Source organism: Corvus brachyrhynchos, unplaced genomic scaffold (genome assembly GCF_000691975.1).
Source record: "Corvus brachyrhynchos isolate BGI_N302 unplaced genomic scaffold, ASM69197v1 scaffold142, whole genome shotgun sequence".
Lineage (NCBI taxonomy): Eukaryota > Metazoa > Chordata > Aves > Passeriformes > Corvidae > Corvus > Corvus brachyrhynchos.
In genome coordinates this window covers 9,298,117-9,322,770 of record NW_008237226.1, presented here as the reverse complement: position 1 = coordinate 9,322,770, position 24,654 = coordinate 9,298,117, and the positions used below count along the sequence as shown (strand labels likewise).

The window sequence follows — 24,654 nt, the reverse complement described above, 5'->3', positions numbered from 1 at the left end:
CGATGAAGAATATCTTCATGTGAAAGTTTCATTTGCTAGAAGTTGTGACTTTGGGGCCTTTTCCTGGCTTTTTCAATTCTACAAAAATATGATAAGGAATTCCCTGAAAAAGAAGCAAGAGGTTTCCTCCTTGCCTCAGACTGTAGATTTTGCTAGGGTTTTATTTTGGTTTGGTTTTTTGCATATAATTTGATTTCAGTTAATTCTGATTTTTAAAGAAAATTTATTTTCTCAAGCAAACAAAGGCTTAAATGGGATTTTACTTCTTGATATTGTTTCACCTATCTTAAAATTTGGTTTTGCTTTTATTTATTCTGGTGTGTCTTCCCCAGTAGCAACATGGCCGTGTCCTATTCACTCCATTATGATAATAAACCCACACATCAGTCAGGGAACTAGTCAGACAGGGAACTTACTATGAAATGAAAAGGTGAAGTATGATCTTAGAATAGCAAATGTAATTGACTCAAACAATCTTAGTGCAAAAATACTTGACAAAGCCTCAAATTACTCTTTTTTGAAGTGCTTGTTTTGCAGATTTCTGTGCATAAACCCCAGAATATACCACATAAAACAATTTATAATGCAGTTATTGTTTTCATATGAATCACATATCCATTTCTCCTGCTGCTGAGTGAGAAATGTTCAATTTTTACAGCCAGTGGTATGTTCTCCATTCTTATTCAGCCTTTACAGAGCCTGCGGGAGAAATGAAATGTTAATAATGTTGTAAAGACACTTTTTATAATGAAAATATATCCAAATTAATCACACCTTTCATCTATTTAAGAGGAATTCTATCATACTCTTTGGTAGTTTCAGATTGTCTGTAAAAGAATAAAACAGGAAGTAATTAAGTAGTTAGCATATTGTGACTTTTCTGTGCAAATATTGCTACATAAAATAATGCTGGTTTAGTACTGTGTCCATTTCACTTTTATGGACAATTTTCATGACTTAGTTCAGGTGAGCAACCACTGCAGTCACTTTTCTCTGCTGATCACTGCTTTCAAGATGATTGGTTGCAGAAATGAATATAAGGAGTGAATACTAGAAGCGTAAAGTTTCTTTCTCTAATCTTGAAGATAGATATTCAGGGAGACATTTATTTAATTTAAGTGAGTAAAACTCACTGTTGTCTCTGTTGGGTACTTAGCAGGTAAGATCACAAGAAACAGAGGGATAGGAACACCACAAGGGAATTTTATGTATGTATCTGTTTTCTGGTATGGCCAGGAGCTTCTAATATTCCTGACTTTTCTCAACCAGACTCTGAAAAGGTGTTTAGACCTCTGCTCTTTTATCATGCAATTGGGTGCATTAAGCTCAGAAAGGCTCCAGCCCAATTTGCACAGTGCTGTGGTGATAAGCTCCTTGGAACATTGTGTACTGAGAGCACAGGACAGACATATCCTGGCTGAGCCTGTCCTGTTTTATTAAAATCCCCCTTCATCTCAGCTGTGACAGAGCACAGCACTGTGCAGAGCCACCTGGATGCCTGCTACATCACTCTCCCCACTGTTCAGGCTGTAGGGGTAGCATGCTAGTTCAGGTACATCACTAGATCCATGGTGATGCAAGCTGGTAGAAAGGCACTTCTTTGAAGGAATGATCCCTCCTAAACAGTGGCACCTAAACAGCTTGTACAAAGATAAAACAAATTGTTATTATTATTATTAATATAAACAGAATAAAGAACACAAATATCCAGGGAAAGATCTAAGCCTAACTAAATGATTAGTTGTGTTAAAAATATACTCGGAGTAAATCTGAAAGAATTGAAAAGAAGAACTCATCAGCAAAGAAAACTTTACCTAGGAAGCTTTACACTAGTAAAGATCAATTGAGAGCTGCAAAACATTGAGCTCAGAAGCTGTAAAAGGAATGGAAAAATAAATTCAAAGAGTATGTCTACATATCCAAATGAATGCCTAGTTTCAGTTTTAAATTAGGAGGAAGACATAGAACATGAAAGCAAAATGAGGATGATTCGTGAGTTTGAATATATAAAAAGGGAATAACTCTTGGAAACAAAACTAGGTAAGCTTAATGAGTTGAGCTTTGGGCACCCATTATTTAGTGTTCCAAAATAATGAAACAATAAGGATGCTTTCATCCCTGGAGAACAACAGATACTGCACTTTTATTAGATAAAAGAAGAAAATAATTGAAGTAATTTGATGCTTATTAATCTGACCTTAGTAGGATTCAAAAGTGTTTAAGAAATGAAGAAAAATTAAAAATGTTCAGGTAAAGAGGAAACAATAAAATGCAGCATGGTTAACAAAAGCAAGGTCATTTCAGATTAAATTGCTGCCATTTTTCCATGGGTTAAGTGATTTTTTAGAGAAGAACAGTGTATTATCTATCAATACTTTAACAATTATTGAAAATTTGAGAGAGATTGTGATAAATGCAGTAATATTAAAGTATGGAAGGAAACAAAAAAAATTACTAAATACAATTGGTCTTTTCACCCTCAGGAAAAGTAGTATGATTGTGGTGTAAAGTAGAAAGGGATGCTCATTAACTTCCTTTAATGCTGAAAAATTTGGTATCATCAAATGAAGTTATAGGCTGTTAGGTTCAAAAGAAAATGGAGTTCACCTACCACATAATTAAACTGTGAACTTTACAGTTGTAGAATATTATTAACACAAAAAATGTTTATGGAGTTCAAACATACTTGAATTTATGGAATAAAAAAAAAATCTTTCATAGGCTATTCAACACAAAAATCATATAATTTCCCTAAGCAATTAGGCAAAAGGGAAATTCTGGTCTCATGCAGTTCACCTGTTCTAATTTTCTTGGATGAAGCTGATAAAAAACACCCTGGGAGTTAATATTATACTCTTAGTGACTCAGTCTTGAGGTTATTATTATTTAACTTTTCTCTAATTACCTTGGCACAGAATGTTTGAGTGCAGAAATGAAAATTAGCTGATAAAGCTGAAAGACATTGGGAAAGACAGATCTGGATATAGTATAATCTTAAATAAATAGAATAACAGAAATTTAATGCATTCTAGTAATACAAACAGCAGTGTCATTCACTGAAAAGCTAACGACAAAAACCTGCTGTTAACTCAAAGCACAAGTGACTAAGTGTAATTGAGAAGGAATAGCTGGGTTTGCTGGTCAGTTCCAGGGGTCTCTAAAGGATTGAGAAAGAAGGTGGTGTGCAATGAGAAATTCTTTGTTAAGAGGGAAAAGGCTTAATGCTGTTTTTGCAAGATGCTGATGAGACCCTCTCCATATTACCAAGGTATTAGCTACAGTTCCAGTCACCTATATGTAAAAGCAGTCAAAAAGGGCTATTTGAAGACTGCAAGAGGAGTCATCATTGTAAGAAATAAACCAAAAGCTAAGAGGCATTATGATTGGTTTTCCCAGGCTGTCTGTAGATTGCATGGTAGCTGGAATTAACAGGGAATTCCTCTTGTTTAGATTGAGGACGTAATACTGCTTTCAGGCTGGCATAATTCATAGTGAGGGAACAAGTGAAAAGTTCCTACCATATGCCAGCAGGTAGTGAAAACAGAATTGGGGTGCACACCAGAACCTGGGAGAATAAAAGGTCAATTTGCATATAACCTTTGAGTCTTCAGGGATTAAACAATAAAAAACAGAAGCTGGTAAACTAATTGGCAAGGAAGCCTTAAAATACAATGGGAATAGTAATCATCAATAAATTTTGAATAAAAATTTAAAAGTAGATGTTTTGGAATTGCTTCTGAACAGGACTGTTAGGAGTATCAGTAGTAGACTGTAGTATCAGAGTTCCTTGCTCTTCCTGTCCTAAACAGAGTAATACATGCATTCTTAGGGTATAAAAGAGAGAAAGAAGTGAAATAGGTACTTCCTTTCTTATCATCTCTTGCAAGCAGAAAAGCAGAACACACCTTGAAGGCCCAGCTGTGTGAGTGAGTGATGTGATGGGGTGAGGGAGAGTGCTAGTGGAGACACAACAAAAAAGGAGTGGGAAATTGAGATTTCAGGTTTTGTGTATCTTCCACCTTCTATAGTAACTGAAGCACAGATGAATTGCAGAAAATTCTGAGTTATAAGTGACCCACAAGGATCATCTAGTCCAGCTCTTGAATGTAAATGGCCCATACAGGGATTGAGCCCACAATTTTGGTATTTGCTATCAAGAAGTGTCTATTTCCATGTATTTGTTATTGTATTTGAGGCATTACAGAGATTTGCATAGGAAATATTATTGCTAAATTAGAATTTTTAATGGTATCATTTGTATACATTCATATGCAAGCTGAGACCTTGATATTTAACAGCAGCTGTGATCAAGATAAAATATTTTGCAGATTTAATTTGGTGCTTGCAGCAAGGAGATGTTACTGACGGATGAGGCACTCATATTTACTGAGTGTGATTCCATCATCCTGACACCTAGCATGCTCTTCATTCTCAATGGATTTGTTCTCCGGTAAGTTTATATTTAAGTTAGGTTTTATCTTTACTAATCAGAATTTGTCATATTTTAACAGATTCTATTCCATTTACATCACAGACTGTGCCCTTTATTTGTGTGGAGCAATGTTTCCTGATACAGTGTATTTTTTATATATCCTCTGACTTGATTGATTTTGATACAATTACTGTAATTCTTTCACAAACATATCAAACTATGTTTTCTAAACTTAAATCAGAGAATCAGAATGCTTGCTTGCCAGTATGAGTCACTGTTTTTCTTTTTTTTTTTTACACTGCAGTGTATCCTAGATGAATTATTTTGTTTTCTGGGAATCTTAAGTAGTACTTCATTATGTCCTGTAACTGTTCTACTTTTTGTTTAAATATTTTAGGGTAACATTATTTATAAGACTCAGAGTTCTCATCATTTATTCAGGAAAGACAGCAACAAAATATTTCATTAAAGAAGGAACAGTAATTTATTTCTGTTTTTTAACTGAGGTAAAGCTCGCATCTTTTCCCCTCCTCTTATGTTGCTGTAAGATGTGGGTCCTTTGCAATTCATTCACTCTTTCATACTGCTAAGAACTGAACACCCTATTCTCATTCTTGTCACTGCATTTCATTTTGTTTACTACTTTGATCTCCTTCAAGATATTGCTTGGTGCTCTGTTAATCCATTGGCTTATTGCTATTACAGTATTTCACAGCTCCTTTGTTGCTAAGCTCATACACAAATGAATCATATGACCTTGGCAGTTTCCCTCTGTTAACACTGCTGTTATTTTTCCTTGAAATTTTGCTCTTCAAATTGTAACAAACAATAGGTCTACTAAGTCTCTACATGTTTGTAGATGCTTGTAGTTAGTTTGGGCTGTTAATAGAGTAGGCAAGGAAATTTGGCTAAACCAAGTACAGCAGGGCACCCTGCTGCCCTTAATGTAAATGGTCCAATGGGGAAATTGTGAGGTGGAGTGTTTTCAGTCTTCCTCAGAGTTTTCACTAGTATAATGGAGTGGAATACCCACTCTGGAGGTATGTGTTATGAAAAGCTGTTATAGTACTATTAATAAAGAACAACTTTGGCTTTTACAGTCTTTTTACTATATACTTAAAAAGTGGTTTTGGGATTGCTTTTTCTCTGGTGTGAAGTAGGGCAAAGGATCTTTGTCTTTAGCTTGCCTGCAGGTTTGTTTCATTATGTTCTTGCTTTAGGTTTTTTTTCCATTTTTTGCCCTTTCTTCTGCATCTTGCTGGCTTTCTGCTTGATTTATTCTCATATCTTTTTCCTTCAGCAACCTTAAGAGAGAGTTAAAGGCCTACTTTTAGAGGTTGGGAATTTGAGGGTTTTTTTTTTTGTTTGCCAGCTGAGATGTCTTTGCCTCCTCTTATTTAATTTTCTTGAATATTATTCAGCTAGCTGGTAATACAACATTTCTATTTTCATACCTGGGGACTCTTTTCTTAAAATGTTCTGTGTAGCTTTGAAGTAGACTCTAGTCAGATATAAATTTGAAGAGAATAGCAAAAGTCAAATGTGGCGATGGCCATCACAGTCACTCTTCAGAGCCATCTTAGTGACTAGCAGGTCCAAAGGGCTCTCTTTCTCTTTTCTATACTGTGCTGGAAGTTTACTCTTTCTTACTTTGTTAAATGACAGTGTGTTATTTTGTCTGTGCCAATCTGTTATCTCTTTAGGACAGGGGTCATGTCTTCTTAGAATTTAAAACTATGAATGGCAATTTAAGAATAGCTCCTAACTTGCTCTCTCTTTACATATTAATTACCTTAGTATAATTTAACTTGTGTCTCAGTATGTGTCCTGAACATTATTTTTACTGAAGTGTGTCAATTTTCATTACATTAAATGAATATTCATTTAATTTCCTATCTCACCTCTGAGCTCATTTTGTTAATGTCAGGATTATTCTTGCATCCCTCTGAGTCTTAAACACTCTGCTTATTTTAGTATCATCTGCAAATTTAATGATCTGACTTATTATAGCTTTATGTAGACCATTGAATAAAATATGAAAATCTGCTGGTATTAATCTACAATCCTGTGAGACTTCACTTCTCAGCAGCTGCCTTTCTGTTTTCCACCCTTTTTTTCTGGGTAGTAATTAATGCCTTGGTACTGCTCAAACCTGAAGGCAGGCAACTGCATCAGATCTGGAGTCAACTGAACTTATCACAGTCTTACAGGGAAACCAGATGCGCTAAAGAACCCAAACACATCAAGGATGGGAAAGAGTCAGACTTCAGGATACAGACTTTCAGATGTGAATGCTGTTTCACAAGTGCTTCATATTGGGACAAAAGTTTTAATAAAGATTTAGTCCATCCACAACAAAGCTTTCTTAATGATAACAATGATCCATCATTTTGACTTTCCTCTGAACCTTTTTAAAACCCCAGCTAAGTCAGGACTCTTGGTTTATCTAGGTTAATAACATCTTTCATTTTTAAAAGTAACCAGATTTCTTTAATATGATTTACTCTTTTCATATCCACAATGTCTCATAATTATTAAATTGTGCTTATATAATTATATCCTCTAAAATGATCTATAAATGTAACATCTCTTTCTTAAAGATCAGACTCTGAGGAATAAAACTTCCTTGATTTATCTCTAGAGATAAAATGCTAAAGGTGTTCATGGCAGGATTAGGCAAGAGACTGACAGCTCTGGAAAAAAGGTTTGAAACTTGGTATTGGAAGGGACTTCCATTATTATTGGAGTAGTGGGGAATATGACACTTGTAGATTTAAGAGCAGAAGAGCTAAGAGCCGGCTTCGTTTGTGAGTGTATGAACAAACTGTGAGAAGGAACTGTGTGAAGTATTTTTATGTGAGGACTAGAGATGTGTAATCATGGGCGAATAAAGAAATACACCAGGCCTTGGAGCTGGAGTCTGGGGGGGCTGTACTGGCCGCCAGTTTGGTGAGAAAGGGTTAGGGAAGCCTGGGTGTTCATGTAAATAAAATGTATTATCATGTCAAGAAAGAGGGAAACGGAAAGGTTGAATGCTTTTTGTGAGTAAATTAATACAAAGGTGTGGGGTTTTTCATTTTCCCCTGAAATGTTCCCTGAAATGTATAACCCCTAAAGTCAGGGCTTAGAGCTTGCCTTCATTTTTTGGAGTCAATAATGAAATATTTTAAAATATGACTGCTCTAGGTCCGATTGTAAATCTGACTATGTGGTGTAATAAATCATATTTTTCCTAGTAGCTAGAACAGTAGGGCAAAAAAGCATGCATAATTTCTAAAAAGTTCATGCATTCTGGTCTGGTTGTGGCGGGTCTTTTGAGGATGCTTTATTGTCTGTTTTGGGATTTTTTAGTACTATACTTTCACCTTTGAATTACAAGTGTCTGAGTTATTTTTTGTTACAAATAGTAAAAATCTAGAGAGCTGCAGTTCAGTCAAGTGATTGAGGGAAAGAAGACAACTTGGAGAGGAGACTTGACAGTGATGCATTTGTAGCACGCAGGCTGTGAGCAGAAAATTGCTGCCATATTCATTCCTATTCATTGTGGGGAGAGGAGGAGCAAAAATGCGTCAGCAAAAATTAACAAGTAGCCATTAAGTAGTCAGAGCCAGGTTCAAAACAAAACAACAGGGCTGGTCCTTCACATACGTAGCAGATCTGTAGAACCTCTAGTCAAAGAATATGGTATGTTCTAAAAACTGATATTAAGCACGAACAACAAATGTCTCCTCCATGAGCTTGTTGGTGTCTAAGATAAAGGAGGAGAGTGTATCTTGGGAGGAGCTGAAAATGAAGCACTGAAGGGGTTGGAGGATGGTAGAAAGCTAAGTTCTTGCATTTCCTCCTTTGACATTGACTTTTTTTTCCCCTTAGCCGAGTAGTGGCTTTTGTGTTGTGTTCAGCTGCAAAAAGCCACAGCACACCTGTTTGCATGGCTGTGGGGAGGACAGAGATCAGGTGACTTACCTGTTCCTCTTTCTTCTTTGACATGACCTGAAAAATGTGCATTAAAGCCCTGCAAGTGAATATTTTATAGTGCTGGTGTTGGAAATTGCCAATATTAGATGAGGTTTGTTAGCTGTAATCTTCTAAATTCTTGTGTAGTGAGGTAGGTAAGTGGAAAACCTTTAAAAGGAGAAGGAACTAGAACTGTTTATATTTCAAACAGTTGCAGCTTCTGACCTAGGCTTCCCTGTAGGCCTTTCCTAGTCTTTCCCTGTACTAGTCTTTTACCTCGAGTACTGTGTGCAGTTCTAGACACCACAATATAAGAAGGTTATAAAGCTACTAGAGAGCATCCAAAGGAGGCCAACGCAGATGGTGAAGGGTCTGGAGGGGAAGTTGTATGAGGAGTGGCTGAGGTCACTTTGTCTGTTCAGCCTGGAGGAGACTGAGGGGAGACCTCACTGCAGTTGTAACAAGAAGTTACAACTTCCTTGTGAGGGGAAGAGGAGGGGCAGACACTGGTCTCTCTGGGGACAAGCGATGGGATCTGAGGGAATGGCATGAAGTTATATCAGGGGAGGTTTAGCTCGGATATTAGGAAAAAGTTCTTCAGCCAGAGGGTGGTTGGGCTCTGGAACAGGCTCCTCAGGGAAGTGGTCACAGCACAAGCCTGACAGAGTTCAAAAAGCGTTTGGGCAACACTCTTGGACACATGGTGTAATTCTTGGGGTTGTCCTGTGCGAGGCCAGGACTAGGACTTTATGATCCTTGTGGTTGCCTTCCAGCTCAGGATATTCTATGATTTTTTCACAAATGCAACTTGATAGAGTAGACGCAGAAAATGAAAAACACAGGTAATATTGAGGGTGATGCTAACAACGTGATCCAGGCACTTCCCAGCCTTTTTAGGGAGTCAGTGGCTGCAGTGTTTGCTTTTCAGGTGCCTATGGAACCACCACCACACCACCCACCCCTTCTTTTGTATCCTCCATCTTGGAGGATGATGGTGTGGGGAGGAAGTGGGAATTAAATCCCTGTTTTTATATCTTGCACCTTGCATCTTGGGAACTTACAGTTCTGTCCAGGTTTATGCCTGTGCGTGGGTGAACTCTAAGGAGAAGGTGTGGGAGAGCAATTTTACAAGGCTGGAAAACTACTGTTCAATACACTTTAGTCATCTGCAAGACCTTTTGCCAGCTGATATACCTTATTAACTGCACAGGCTAGGTATTTATAGAGCCACTGCATCCAGAGTCTCTTTCATAGACAAGCTGTTCATACTCTGCAGGACCACATCACTTGGTGTAGGAGGTTGAGCAATCTTTATTGAGGCAGCAATGTGACCTCATACCCTGCTGCTAACAGAGGCATAACAGCAATGGAAGATTAATTTTCTATTTCTTTCCCCCAAGGGTGTGAAAGTGTATCTCTTTTAGGTTCAGTCTCCAATCAAAGAATGGATGGAAAAAATCAACTCTGCTTTCACTGTTCCCCAATTATTAGATAGAGAAACAATTCTGTTAAGTCAGATGATACACAGATTATTAATCTTATATTTTTATCAACACAACAACATTTTTAAGTAACCTTGGAGGATAAAAAGGTGTGTAAGTCCTAAAGAAGAGGAGAAAAATAAGTTTTAAGATTTCATTTCTTGTACATTCACACTTGATATTAACATCTCCTGATTAGAAAATGTTCTATATTGTTTTCATAATGCCCTTTTCCAGTCTTGGGATCAACCATCAAGATAAAAATCATGAGATCTGGACGAAAGTGTAATACACTTCATGCACTTAATTTAACCTAGACTTAGTTAGTAGACTGGCGCACGTTGGGCGCCACTAAATTTGTTCCAGTTTGGCCAAATTTAGAAATATATCCTCTGAGAGAAGGCAGGTTACAACCAGCCCTTCCCCACCAGGTTCAGGAAAAAAATACATTTTCCTAGAAGGAAAGAGGTAAAAACTATTTATTTAACAAACACACAGGAAGAGGATAATGATGCTAAATACTAAAACCTCTTGCTCTGCTGAGAGAAACCTGGGAAAATTTCAGAGTCCTTCCATAGATCTCTCTCTCCCCCTCCTTGGAGCTGGGGCGGGGTGGTGGGCCCCCCTCCAGGGCCAAGGCCTTGGTGGGAATTCCTTCCGGTGTATTCTGATGTTGAAACAGTCCAGCAGAGAAAAAAAAAAGGAAAAAAAAAACAAAGTCCCAGGAAAACAAAAGTTCAACTCTCCGTCTCTCTCCGGAGAAAGAAAAAGGAGCTGAAAAACTGGCTGAAAGCAAGCAGGGTGCTTTCCTCCCTCTTGCTCTGCTGCCACAGCTGAACACAGAGCCGTCTCTATCTCTGTATCCTTGAAAACATGAAAAGAAACTGCTTAGAAAGTTCCCTCAGTTTCATCTCTTCCCCCCTCTCAGGCTCAGTTTAAAGGCACAGAAAGGCACAAAATTATTTTCTGGGCAATAGGGGATACACATCACAGTCACCCCAAGACAACTAGCTGTAGCTAATGAAAACAGCAGGAACAGCATAGCACGTCCAAATGCCGTATTTTAAAAATGCATTGGCACAATTCAGGATCTGGGTTCATAATAGCAGAAAGTAGGAGCTGATGTTTGAGAATTATAACAGTGACATAGACCATAGATGTTCTTGAAGATTTCCATTAAAAACACTTTTCACCATCAAAGAATAATTCTGCAGTTCCTTCTCTACTGTCTCTGGTAAAATTGCAAAGCAAACTTTTTGCTGACTGCTTTGAGAAATGCAGTGATTGAGGTATTATTATTATTATTTTAAAAATTCTTTAGGTACTTTTAATAAATATTCAAAAAGTGAAACTTTTTATCTAATTGTATGTAGCAGATGAAAGTATCAGCCATCATGGACTCCCAATTTTCTCCATGCCTCTCACAAGAAGAATTTTGTCAGGAAAAAATATTCTGCCATGAACTAGTTTGGAAGTAGCTATTGTTCTATAATGAATGGTCATTAAATGGGGCTATCTTTAACTCTCATTCCGCATCTTATGTAATGGGAATTGCACCCCTGGTGTAATTCCATCAGCAAAATACATGTCATTAAGGTGATGCAAAGTGTTCTGATGAGGATGATAGGGTAACTTTGTTTTAGTTGGTGGGAGTAGCATATTTACAAATGTTTGGTTCCCAAGCGGAGATACTTCTCAGTGAGCAGTTGACATCAATCAGTTGTGTCTGGCCTGAGATTATATGTAATGTAATGTAGTGTCATGTAATAATGATGATTCTTACGATTAGCTTCCCAAATAGCTGGTGCTAAACCTTGGCATTTTGGAACAACAGGATGATAAAAAAAGAAAAAATTTTACAACAGTTTGCTTAGTTTATCCCTTTAACATTAAATGTAATTCCAGAGCTATATATGCTATATCTGCTTTCTCCCATCATGCAGAATGGAGAGCACAATGCCTGCAAACAGACCATTTGCTTCAATCTGAGAAAACATGTCTCTTCAGGAAAAAAAATTAAAATTATAACCTGTCTTTTGCTTGAACGAGCACATTTACAAGGAGGTTTTCTTCTCATCTAAGGTTATTGATCAGATCACACTTGAAACCCTGGTGATGAGTCGAAAATAAATTCCAGTGCCACAGTAATGTCCAAAAGGAGAACTTAATTTGTTGGAGGTTTTTGCTTTAAGTGTGATAATTTGTGGAGGCATTGGACTTATGCAAGAGATATTTTTGTTTCATATGACTGAAGTAATAATATTCTTATATTTTAGTCTATTTGCCTTCTATTGGGTGATTGTCTTAAAATGTGCTTTATTTTCTTTAATTAGAAAATGTTTTTCAAGCACTTGGAACAAGTTGTTTTAGAAAGGATAGATTAAAACACTGTAGTTTGAGGAAGTTGCACAACTACAAGAGATACTCTCTGAAATAATGGTTTAGAGTGGAACTGATAAGAAGCTGGATAATAGACCAGCAAACAGGATGCCTGTAGTCCATCAAGGACTAAATGAGAACTATATAAAGCAACAGCGTAATTCTAAAATCAAGACACATAGACTGGAAAAGATCCAAAAATAACATTTGAAGATATCTCATAAACAGACCATGTGGTTCTCATAAAAGACTAGAATGACACTGTATTTAGCACACAGGTAAAACAGAGAAGTCAATTCTAAAGTCTTAATAGTTGCCTGATTACATTCAGTAAAAATCCAGTCAGCATGTAAGGTACCAGTTCCCCGTTTATGAAATAGAGCTGTGGCTTTGATGTTTTATATTCAAGCTGCGGGAGAGGTAATTCCTTGTGGTGTTTGGAGCCAGTGCATAGGGCTGTGCTTATTACTTGTCATGTTGTCTGAAGAAGGAACCCCCTGGATAAAGACAGAACCTTAAGGACAGCTGAACGAATATGGTCTGTGGTTGGTCCAGGAACAATTTTTCCTCTAATTCAATCACTGTAGTGGATTGGTAGAGGTTGAATTGTTGACATGTTTGCTGCAGACATTGGAAAAAGCAGACCCAAAACCAAAATGGAGCATCCTTTCCAAGAACCAGTGCATGTTCCAGGACATTGTGGCTTCATCAATAGCTTGGACAGACTAATTACTCCATATTTAGGTACCAAGCTCTGCCTCAGAAAGCATTTGGAAGCTGCCAGACAAAATATTAGATGATCTCCATGAATTAATACCTTTTCGAGCTCTGGTGTCTCTGATCCACAGACTTACCTGACTAGTGGTGAAGGGTACATCTCCAGACACAACGGTTCCTCAACATGTAGCTGTCTTCAAATATCTTGGATCTGTCATCTTAGGCTTACAGCTACCAAAGGGCAGCTAGAAGACTGCTAGATTTGTCCAAAATCCAGAAGGTATGGTTTTAAGATAAAAACAAACCACAAACCTCAAAATCAAACAAAACAAAACCCAACCAAAACATCTAATCACCTCAGCTCCTGTCTGAAGATGCAGAGAGAGTAGTAGATTCTGTATTGTGTAAATGGCAGATACGGACAAAAGGGAACGGAATAGTTTAGATCTCTTTGAGTATTGTTTGTTCCTCAGACTTTTGAGTGAAGGAATCTGTCCTTTTAGCTAACCTTAGTAATAGCTACTGTTCTTAGTGATTCATTCTGTGATTAAAAAACAGATCTGGCAAATTATGAATGAAATTTATAATTTCAGAGTTTTTTGCAATTTTAGGGACCATATTTGGTCCATATTACAGTTCATTAATAATGTCTCTGAAGGTGGTCCGTGTCTTATGCCAAGCATTCAGGACACTACCAAAGAAGTGGCAAGATATTTTGACAAATGAAATTGAGGGTTTACACAAGTCTTAATTGAACCCTCAGTTCTGACTCAAAGCATGACAAAAGCTATATCCAGTTAATTAGATACAGCAAATAATTGCAGGATTTTCATTCTATCCAGGTACAAGCTTTGTTAAGGGTAGCTTCACATCACTCCAAGGAGAGGAGAGGCCTCTTGCCTGCTAACTGCCTTGAGAAGGAATCAGAAAGGGATTAAAATTCATAAGTATCCTTTGAATTACTATTTTTAGGGTGTGTAATGTGTCTTGTAACTGCTTTAGCAAAGAGCACTTGAGAAGGTCAAGATCTATTCAGGAAGCATCAGAGCTACAGTTCTCATGGGACAAAGCACAGCAGCTCTTCCAAAAATAAACCCAGTTACAAGAAATAACTTTTATTATTATTATTATTATTTTGGACTTTTTAAGCCCATCTATTAAATTAAAATCTGATATGTTCTCTGTCTTCCAAAAGCTCAAAAAGTTGTCATGGAATGCATATTATTCTAACTGGTTATTTAAATTTTGTTCTGTTTTTGAAGTCTGTGAAGTACAATGACTTCGCATTAACTTCAGAATGTTGATATATAGCTTAAATCAAGAGCCAAGTATTTTGTGATCTAGTCTACCCAAATCCCAGTTGGGCACTAAGAATATTTGCAAGTATAAAACATAAATACCAGACAAAAATCCAGATAGTTAATCTTTTGTATATAAAGTCATTGCGCACTATAGAGAATGCAAATTCCCCAGGTATTCAACTTTAGCTGTTGTGGGAATTTTTCTTTTTCTTTGGGTTTTGGGGTGGGTTTTTAATGCCTGTTTAGAGAGAGAGAGATGTACAGCCTGGTCTGATCCAAACTTGAGGAGAAAGATATTGTTTATATATTTAAATGTCTTAGAAAACATCAACATTTTTAGGGCTTCGGTTGTTCATTGGAAAGAAGGTGGTGATCTTCCTCCTGCTAATCTAATTTCTTTTATTCTAATGGAATTGCAAAAACTAGATTAGGGTGCATTGTTGGAAAGTGGAAATACTTGTCTTTTGTCTAACTAATGTCAATGTTTGAAACAAGCTATTCCATCTGTTTTACCCTCATCTTAGACCAACCAAGATGTTGCTGCCAGCTGGAGGAGCCTGAGGGAGTGGTTATGTTACATTCAGTGAGCCACACAGATGTACGTGAGTCCCAGAGTGATTTACAGCAAACTGCCTGGCAAGGTTCAGTTCTGTGCCCATCAATGGAGGAAGGGCACACCTAATTTAGTTGTACAGGACTTTGCTTCAAAAGTTTTCAATGACTTTTAACTCTCAATGGCTGTATATAAAGCATTAGGTCTACCAGACAGGCCCGTTATCTTGATTGAGAAGGCACTTCTGCATTTCTCCTCCCTTGATACTCAGCTTCCAGGATTTCCAGTGCTGCTGAGCACTGTGAAAGTATAATCTGTTTGCTTTTGGTAATGCAGCATATGTGGAATATTTTTGTGAATAATCGTTTAAAAGCCAATGGAGAATGGCTGATTATTTTTTTTTTCTTTTTGGGTGGCAAAAGTTGCTTTATAAAGGAGTACTATACAATAAGAAGCTTATGTAATAGTGTCTAAAATATATATAAAATTATTGTTATATAAGTGGAGTATAAAAATTACTTGAAATGTCACCAGTTAAACTTTAGCATCTATAGTCACTCTTGCTAAATTAAATTCAATTGGCCTAAGATTTGTCAAAGAATATGAAGCTAAAAAGATAATTTAGTACCAATACAGAATGCAAAAATGAGTTGAATCTAATGTGATGGAAGAAAAAGTATTTCAAATAATCTTATTTAGAAATGGAATTCAATATACTCTTGATGCAAAACGTTATTTATAGCTACACACAGAGAGTAGTTCTAAAACCCATTTTATTTATTACAACACCTAGCTCTCTATGGAAAAGAAATATGCTAAAAAATCCATAGAAAGCATGTCTTTTTTCCCCTAGTAGCTCACAGATGGATAATTCATCAGCCAGTTCTCAAAATAAGGAGAAAAATTTTCTTCCTTTTCATTCTAATGTATCTGTATTTCTCAAAATGGCTCCCATTTATGACCAGATTAAAACTTGAAAAGGTGCAAGAATAAAACTCCCTTTCCTCTGGCTTTTTCCCCATTTAATGATGATGAAAATGTTTTCTGAAGGAGCTTCTAGAAATCTTTCAAGATAAGCAGTTGCCAAAAGAAGATTAAATGTTTGGAGGAGTTTTAAAAAGAGGGGTGGGTGAACACTAAACTTTGCATTAGGGACAAATCTGACTGTATCAGAGTCTCTTTATGTAACTTAACACCATGAGCTTGTCATAAAAACAGTTACTCATCAATCAAAAAAAAAGGGAAAGGAAGGTAGGGACTTGTGTCTTAGAAATCTGTGCTGTGTTATCTACATTTAATCTAGTATTTTCCAGGCAAAAATTGTTGCAGTGGATCACTATTCAGTGATTTAAAGCAAAAACATTTCACAATCCCAGTAGGTCATAATGTTGAAATATTAATGTCTTCTTTCTTTCTGCCTTGTCTTCTCAGTGTTTTTTGAGTTATATGATAAGTTAGACACAAAAGTCTATCACATTTAGGAAAAGCAAAGGATCCAGTAAGACACCTGACTAAACACAGACAATATGAATTTATTTTTTGTGGTTCACTCCCACCCATGTGAGTTAATTCATCTGTGTTTTGTCTTCGTTGATCTGTCCTCATTTAACTCTTGACCCAGTCGTGTACCAACAACCAACTTCATATTCGAAGACGGGCATTGAGCTGACTTCATAACCTTTCTGAAAATACAAAAGCCAAATGTGCCTACATCAAGTAAGGCAGTGATGGAATCTTGTAACAACTCAAGCACAAAACCAACTAGGCCAGGTGAGAAAATGTCCAATACTTTTCCTTGGATTTTAGGAGGGAAGAGGGAGGAAGGAAAGAGCAGAGCCATGTGAAACTGGCTCAGCACCCAGGGCCTGCAGCTGTGTCAACACCGCGTTATAACTGCCAAATGTCTCTGTGACTGCAGAGAGCAGCTTATTCCATCTGGGAATAAGGAGCTATTTTTCACAAACATTGCCTCCCTTTTAATAAATGAGATATACCAGGATCTGTTTGAATGGTCTAATGGACTTATAATTTGGCTGCAAAGAGTAATTTTGATCCTGTTTTGAAGTCTGCTGGGGCCAATGCAGACACATTGCACATGTAAGTGAAATGACACTTCAGAGCAATGAAGCATCTGGAGAAGACACCACCAGTGTCACTGTACTTGTTTTATTCCTTCTCCACATATCTCATGGGTATATATAGTTAACTAAAGTTAAATAACATGCAGCAAAGAAACTTCTATCAAATTTTGTACCAAATCACTTGCTAACACGAGCAGAATCATTGAATAGCCCAGATTGGAAGGGACATTGAAACATCACTTGGTCCAACCTGTCACAGGAGAGAGACTCTAAATGAGATGATGTAGCACCCCATCCTATTGCACCTTGGAAACGTCCAGTGACAGGGACTCAATCACAACCCTGCATAGCTTCCTCTAGTTATGGATTGTTCTCACTGTAAAAAAAAATGTTGCTTATATCAAGATGAATTATGTGGACTTCATCCAAATTCATATTGCTGCTGTAACAGATGAATCAGAAAGAAACTAGGCTCAGTGCTCACTATTCTTAAGTCAGTCAAATAAAGAATAACCTAATCATCTAGACCTCTTTCACGGTAATGTCCACTCCCACAATGTTTAGCAATGGATATCAGATAATTAGGGATACAAGGCACATAATGCTTTCTAGTGTAATTTTAGACAAAGTCTTTATTGAAACCACTTTACTTTCTAAGGGAAGTAAAACACTTCCTTTAAATCATCTCTCCTATCAGAAAGAGCCCTAGTAATGTGTATTTTTTTCTTGAGCTGTCAGTGAAAGTTGTGTTTGTGAGATTTTCTTCCCTGCGTAAAAGATCAACCCATTCTGATATTAAGCCAATATTTAGTTAACTGTCTTTAGACGGACGCTGATAGAAAGCTTCAAGCTACTTATTTTTATTAAATGCTTCATTAGAAGAGTACCTGCCATTCCTAGTAGTTTATTGATTGCTAAAAATCTTTTATGGTAGCAGAACATGTGATAGGGAGTCTTGAATTCAACATTTTTTGAATTAAAAGTTTTCTGACTATAAATATAAAAGCATAAATGAGACTGCTATTTATGGTTAAGGTGGTGGGAGTTTTGTGTACTAAAGTTAGGGCAGATCTGTAATGTAGTCTGCACTTCTTTACAGTCTTCTGTGGCATTTTATGGACTCTGTAGCCTTAATCATTTGTCAGAATAAGCTAGTGTTTATGTTTATGTGTTTTCCCCCCAAAATTAACAGACAACATTTGAAATTACTTTTTTTGCCTTAATGAGAACCTAGTTTGTTTTTTTGGTTTGGTTTTGTTGAGTTTTCCATTTCTCATAGAAAGCTATTTGTACAACAATGCAGTTGGATCAATACAAGGAATTTCTATGTTTTCATCTACCACATCCATGCAAGGAAGGAGATACAATCCCCCATGATGTCCTTTTTTATATTTGGGGTGTCAATTCTTTGACTGCTAAGCAAGCAGCCGACTCATTGTCTCCTTCCTTTGGAGAGAAGATGGCAGCCCAATTAGAACCACTTTGGCATAGCTTTCATCCCACTATTGGTGTCCAGTGTGGAGAGCCCCAACACAACCCCTGTTTCCAGGATTTTTAGTGAGCTACCCCAGGAAAATGGAAAGGCATTGCACTACAAGCTGCATGTGGAGCACAAGCCCTCATCGTGAAAGGACAAGGTTTGAGCAGTGGTTCGTACTACAAGGGCAGCTCACTACTTTTTGCTTTAGAATCTTCCAGTTCAAAGAATTGTACTTTGAGAGTCACTGATGTAGTCCATGGAAATGGTTTTATATCTTTCTGTGGAACTGGTTGTCTGTATTTCTATGTAAAAGCTTTTTAAAATAATCTCTTAAGAAAAGAATCTCTTTGAAGTTTGGTTTGTCTTTTTTTTCATGGGCATTTGATATCTGTTTAGAATGTATAGAGTATCTAGATATATAGAATAGAGGTTTTTCATTTGCTGAAGACTTGATATTTAAATTGCAAGGGAATGGTTTTGGAGGAAATGCTAAAATGGTTCCATCTTGAAGACCACAATGGAAATATTTTTTTCAGTCATATAAATGTTTTCAAGAGCAAAAACTAGATACATACAACTAAAGTTCAGATTTTTCTATCTTAAAAACAAAACAAACAAAAAACCATCAAAAAGAAAACACAAAAAACCTCAACCAACAACCTCTTTCATGAGGTTCTTATTGACAGTAAACAGATACTGATACAACTTTTTTTAAGAAGCACGTATTTTAATTTAAAAAAATGCTCTCTTCAATTTAGAAAACATGCAACTATATTGACTCAAAATACCTAATAACAACAAATCGGCTTTGCACAATAATAACATTGAAAAACTCTCAGAATTAGTGTTCTTGATTTTATCTTTCACTTGTAATATTCTGAAGCCTATTTATACATTACTAAATATTAAAACACCTAAATCAGCAAGTCAGAAATTTGGCTTTAACAATGGGCTCAATTTCCTGTGTTATATCCAGCAAAGAATTGGTAATGAAGCACAGAATATTTCACAAATACATACATACTTCATAGGATTGTCTGTCAGTGCATGTGGAAAAGATAAAAGTACTCTGGAAGAAGTTCAAAGGAAATATCCTAGTAACTATGGAAACAAAAGCCCTTCTGCCCTATGTTGAGAAGAAAAAAAGATTAAGTAAGACTAGATGAACATCTTCTTTTTAGTGCCAGTTTGGCTGAGACAGATTTGCCCTGCAGAGCTGATGAGGCTTTGAAAGTGGTAATGATGAGATATCTCCATAAAACTCCAAATGCTTTTCTTATGACCTGGGGACAGCCTTGAAACAAGCACCTTACCACATCATTCACTCACATATGATTGAAATCAAGCTCCATTTCAGAAAAGCTCTTCTTTACATTTGGCTGGAATTCCAGATTTTGTGCCAAATATGGGAATTGGTCATTTCAGTTTTAGTATGGCTCAGGCTCTGGGCTTTTTATTAATAAATAAATAAATGAATTTCCTAAGTTCAGTATTGAAGAAATTACAACTCTGAATCAAAAAATGAGAAACATGAGCATCTATATTCCAGTCCTTACATAAAACTTTGGATCACATTTTATTATATTAAACATAACCTAATAATAGTTACATAAAGAGGATAATATAAGAAATTCTTACAAAAGGACTGGAGTCACTCAGTGTGGGATTTATGCAAGAATTCTTGTCCATCTTATGTTCTTCAACCATTTCACCACTGTAATAGCAATGGGCAGCAAAAGTAATACGATATTAATAGTACAACTTTATGTATCCCATGTTACTCTGAAATATATTTTTCTATTAGTATTATTTAAATATAAAAATGCACGTTTTCCTTATAATTTTAACTCTCATACGTCTTCTAAGTTCATTTATTTATCTGTTTCTCTTCTATTCAGAAGAAGTGTGTATGTGGGAAACCTTGTTCACTTTTTTTTGAGTTACATCAGTGTCAGAGTTCAGCAACTGGGAAATACTGCTTGTCAAAGATCTCCTGGAAAATTGTAGGTATATTTTTTAATTTTGTTTTTAATTCCCTGAAGACAGCTCTTGAAATGCATCTGTCCTTTCTTCTGGCTTCTCTCATTTCCTGAAATTCTCATTTGCCCACATGTGAATTTTTTATCATTTAGCTTAATCTTTCTTAACTTTGTGTTTTCATGAGGTTGGCAGCTGAGGTTATATGCCATGAAGTAGATTAATTGCTTTTGCATCTACTGCATGTAAATAATTTGAAGTACTGAGTAGTAATTTTGCTCTGTATTAATAGTTGTGTAAAAAGTATACTGTACTTAATGTGAATTGCAAGATATTTCTATAGACTCATCTATACTTTATTTGAAAATTACACTAACTGTTTTTTAAACTTGGAAGATTCACTCCAAATTTTAAGCATTTTCTTCCTATGCTAATGAGCCAGAAAGTATTATTAAAAAGTTCTTTGCAGGTAACATTTTACATGTAAGTTTTATAGAGATTTTTCTTTTCTACTGTCTCTTTAGGATTCTTACAAAGCCCATAAGGTTTTAAAGCATATGAAGATTGAAAAGACTGCAGAGAAGTGACGTTACTCATTCCAAAATCCTCATCTGAGGCAGTTCACAACACAGTTTTGCAAGAGATGTCTATGCAAGTCCCACTTGCATTTTTTGATTCTGCATTATGAGCTTATACATGCCAGCTGTAGTCTCACTCATAATGAATGGAGTTTACTGCAGGAAATATGTAACAGTAGGATTTACTTAAATTTATCAGAAACGCTTTTAATTTAGCTAGCAACATTGCCTTGCCAGGGAAAGTTCCTCAAAGCACTTTACTAAGATTTCAGTAAATAAACTAATGAGGCTCAGTTACCATCTTCTCTGTATGTCAAGAATAGAACTTAAGATAGCAATGAAATTGTTAGACTGCTGTATTCAAAAATACAACCAAAGGAATGGTTGTGTTCTCTTTTATTCACATGTAGTTAATTATAACTATTTGCCCCAATTATAACCCGATTATAACCCGTGCCCACAAAAAACTAAGCAAAGCAAAAAACCCTCCACAACATACCTTTCTGGTCTTATTCTCTGCCCTTATGTCTCTCCACATAAAATGAGAATTGCTGCGATTACCAACCTTCTGCAGAAGACCTGGCAACTGATAACTCAGCAGACATAATGAATTCCTTTTTCCAATTTGGGTCCATGGCCCTAGGCAGAGATAAAGCTCTAAGATCATCTTATTCTCCTTTTCTACTACATAATTATTTCTGCTACAGCAGCGCCTTGGAGCCATAATCAAGCCTGAGATTCCTTGATGCTACAGAGCATACAATTACAGAATAAAAAGGAGTCTCTCCCTGACTGCACTGATACACAGAGTAGTAAAAAGAGAGACATGAGATGGGTAGAGACTGATGCAGGAACAGAATGAAAAGAGAAGTGGTACTAGACATGACAGTCAGAGGTCTCTCTGTGTATATGTTCAGGTTTTTTCACATCAGAGGTTAAGTTTTGCAGGCTGGCTTGCAGAAGAGAGAAGGGACTTTTCAAACCTTTGTGGGGAGTTCTTCTCCAGTGGCTGTGTGTGCCAAGGCCATGATTGCACTTGCAGCTCTCCAGCAGAGCAAAGCACTTCTAGCTGTTCCAAAATCCTCAGCCATTTGCTTTTTTTGTGCAATCATATTGCTTTGATGGTTGGTTTCCTTAGCAAAGGGTGCTTAAAAAGCAGAGCTATTTGTAATGCATTTCCTGCATTGCAGGACTTGAAGAAAGAAACCTCTCAATTTACAATTTACTTCATATTTAAAAAGCTAATTTACTACACTTTTGAACTTTCCTTAAACAGTCATAACACAAACAGGGTGCTGGCTCTGTTGCACAGAAGATGATGTCTAGAGACACAAGCAATGCATTTCAAATTCATTCAATACTAATTGCCAAGATTAAATTCTTCTTTCTTGTAAGTCTGTCTCTGCATACTTTGAGATCTTGTGAATACTATTCTGTACGTAATTATTCTTCCATGCAATTTCTTAATTACAAGAGGTGAACCTCTTAAAAGATAATTAAATTTATAAATTGGCAAAAGAGCCCCTCTGAAAAAATTAAAGTTATTTGAATATATAACAGGATCACAATACTTCTTGTGAGGTTTTAAAGACAAATGGACTGAGGAAGATGAGCAGGATTGTTTTGATATCACTACTGTGCTTTCAGAGAACCCACAGGGTGTCCCCATCCATACTATGCCATGAATCTTTGCTTTAGTCTGAGTAATTTCAATTATCCAACAGCAGTGCACTGGGGAAAGCAGTGAACTTGTCTTCAGTATCAAAACAGAGGATAAAAATAATCTGTGCTTTTTCCAGAGCTATTTCTTGACCTTTATTTCAGCTGACTGCTTCTATCTTCACTTAAAACCTTAGTGTCAGCTGTGCTGTTTTTATGTGAAGAAATAGCCATTGAAAACTAGACTTGATCTTTGCACCTTTTAGAAATGTATCTAATAGTCTTGCTTTATTATTTCTTTCAAGATATATTCTAAGCCATAGTGCAGAAAAAATCTATTATACAGCCTGGTGACATAGCTCTAACTTAGAATACTTTCTCTGCACCATGTTCTCTCAGTAGTGTATTTTCTTTATGCTACTCTGGAATCTATTATAATGATGATAATATCTGGGTGCTAGGTAGCATATTCTTCTATCCCTTTCAAATAAGTATCAATTTAGAAAAATGTCTTATGGCTTTTCAACTTATTTGCCAACTAGTCAGATGCACTACACTTTTTCAAATTAAACAATTTTATGTTCCAGTGAGGGAGTTAGCACTAAGAGTGAATTTACACAAGATGATGTCATAATGAATACGTCATTTCAGATGGCTTCTTCCTTAATACCTCTTTTGTATCTATATATCTAAGGAGCTTCCAGGTAAATTAGGGAAACATGCTTTAAGGTGGGTGCAAAGCTGATGGGGTAACTGTATCAAGAGAGTAGGAATTAGTTGCTATCTGTCCCACTGAAAGGATGTGTTCATTGGAAGTTTTTATTGATCTTTGATTCTGGTACTGTTCTGTATTTCAACAAGGACAATTAGAATAAATTATATGTTCACTGAACTGTCCAGCAGTTGCAAGCGAATAGAAGCTACAACTTTTTCAGAAGATGGATTTGTAAATTGAAAATGTTTTAGTAAATCGAAGAAATAATAATAGTTGGTAGTAGTAGTAGTAGTAGCAGTAGTAGTAGTAATAGTAGTACCAGTATTATCAGTATTATTGCTGACACTTCTGGGGTTGTCTTTTAAATGTGTGCAAAGTTCTGTCCTTCATAGAAATCATCAAATGTGGAAACAGAGGTTGGGGAATTATGCCTAAATAGTGCTAATTCCTGAGAAAGGGATCCTGCTTACTGTGAATTCTAACTGAATGTGGACCAAAAATTTGAGACTGCTGTTAAACCAAACATTTTAGGAATTGGATTAAGTAGCACATTCAGTGTAACATGTCTGTTCTACCTAGTACTACAGCATTAGTAGCGTCTGGAATATTCTGTCCCCTTTTGGGTATCACATTGAAGAAATGCCATTGGAAATTTCATGGAAGAGAATAGCAAAATGCATTGGAAATTTTGAAAACATGATCTTAGTGGAAAAGTTGAAGGAAATGTTTATTCAATTTGGAGAATAAAAAACTATGGAGTGACAGAAGTCTTCCAACATCACAGTGTTATCTACAAACAGGAAAGGACCACATTTTCTCTCCATTCTAGTTCTGAGGAGGATTAAATAGTAGGCAGCACAATGCTAAAACAAAGCAGGTTGAAGCAGTTTAGATAGGCATCAAATATAACAGTAGGGACAGTGAAGAATGGGAAGAACCCAAAAGTTTAACTGGTAGTTTAAACCAATTGGTCGAACATACTGTGAAATTGTTGGGGTTTTAGTTTAGTCTTAGTTTTTTCCTGTTAAAGGAATTTTCTCCCATATGCATGTTGCTAGGGGACAAATAGCTGTACTTAAGAAAGACAAAAAGGGGAGTGGGGCGGGCCTGGCTACTCCTTTGTCTACACCTGGGTGTGGGGGCAGTTCGCTCTGAGCGTCCGGAGAGAGAAGCTGCAGAGAAAGGAGCTGCTGCTTCTTTCTTTTTGGCCGTTCTTTCTTCCTGCTGGAAACAACGCCGGGACCCCAAAAGCCGCTTTCCCTGCCCTGCTGGAGACCGAGCTGTGGCTGCCCTGCTCCGCTGCTGCTTCGAGCTTTTCGCTACGCTGTAGCCCTGCTCGCCCTG

General features: G+C 36.7%; 1 protein-coding gene across 5 annotated transcripts in view; it reads left to right on the top strand.

The window, feature by feature from the left end:
* The window catches only part of AGMO (alkylglycerol monooxygenase), a 240,985-nt gene that overhangs the window by 204,366 nt on the left and 11,965 nt on the right, over positions 1-24,654 (top strand). For 3 of the 5 annotated variants that reach the window (XR_001860312.1, XR_001860311.1, XM_017729365.1), the window contains exon 13: positions 20,280-20,384. Coding sequence is in view for 3 of the 5 variants with exons in the window: in XM_017729365.1 (XP_017584854.1) it covers positions 20,280-20,384 (105 nt within the window). In the remaining 2 variants the exon portion in view is untranslated. Of the gene's footprint in view, positions 1-4,328; positions 4,451-20,279; positions 20,385-20,882; positions 20,961-24,654 lie in introns of those variants that run through there. The other 2 variants (XM_017729364.1, XM_017729368.1) reach the window with 2 other exon arrangements.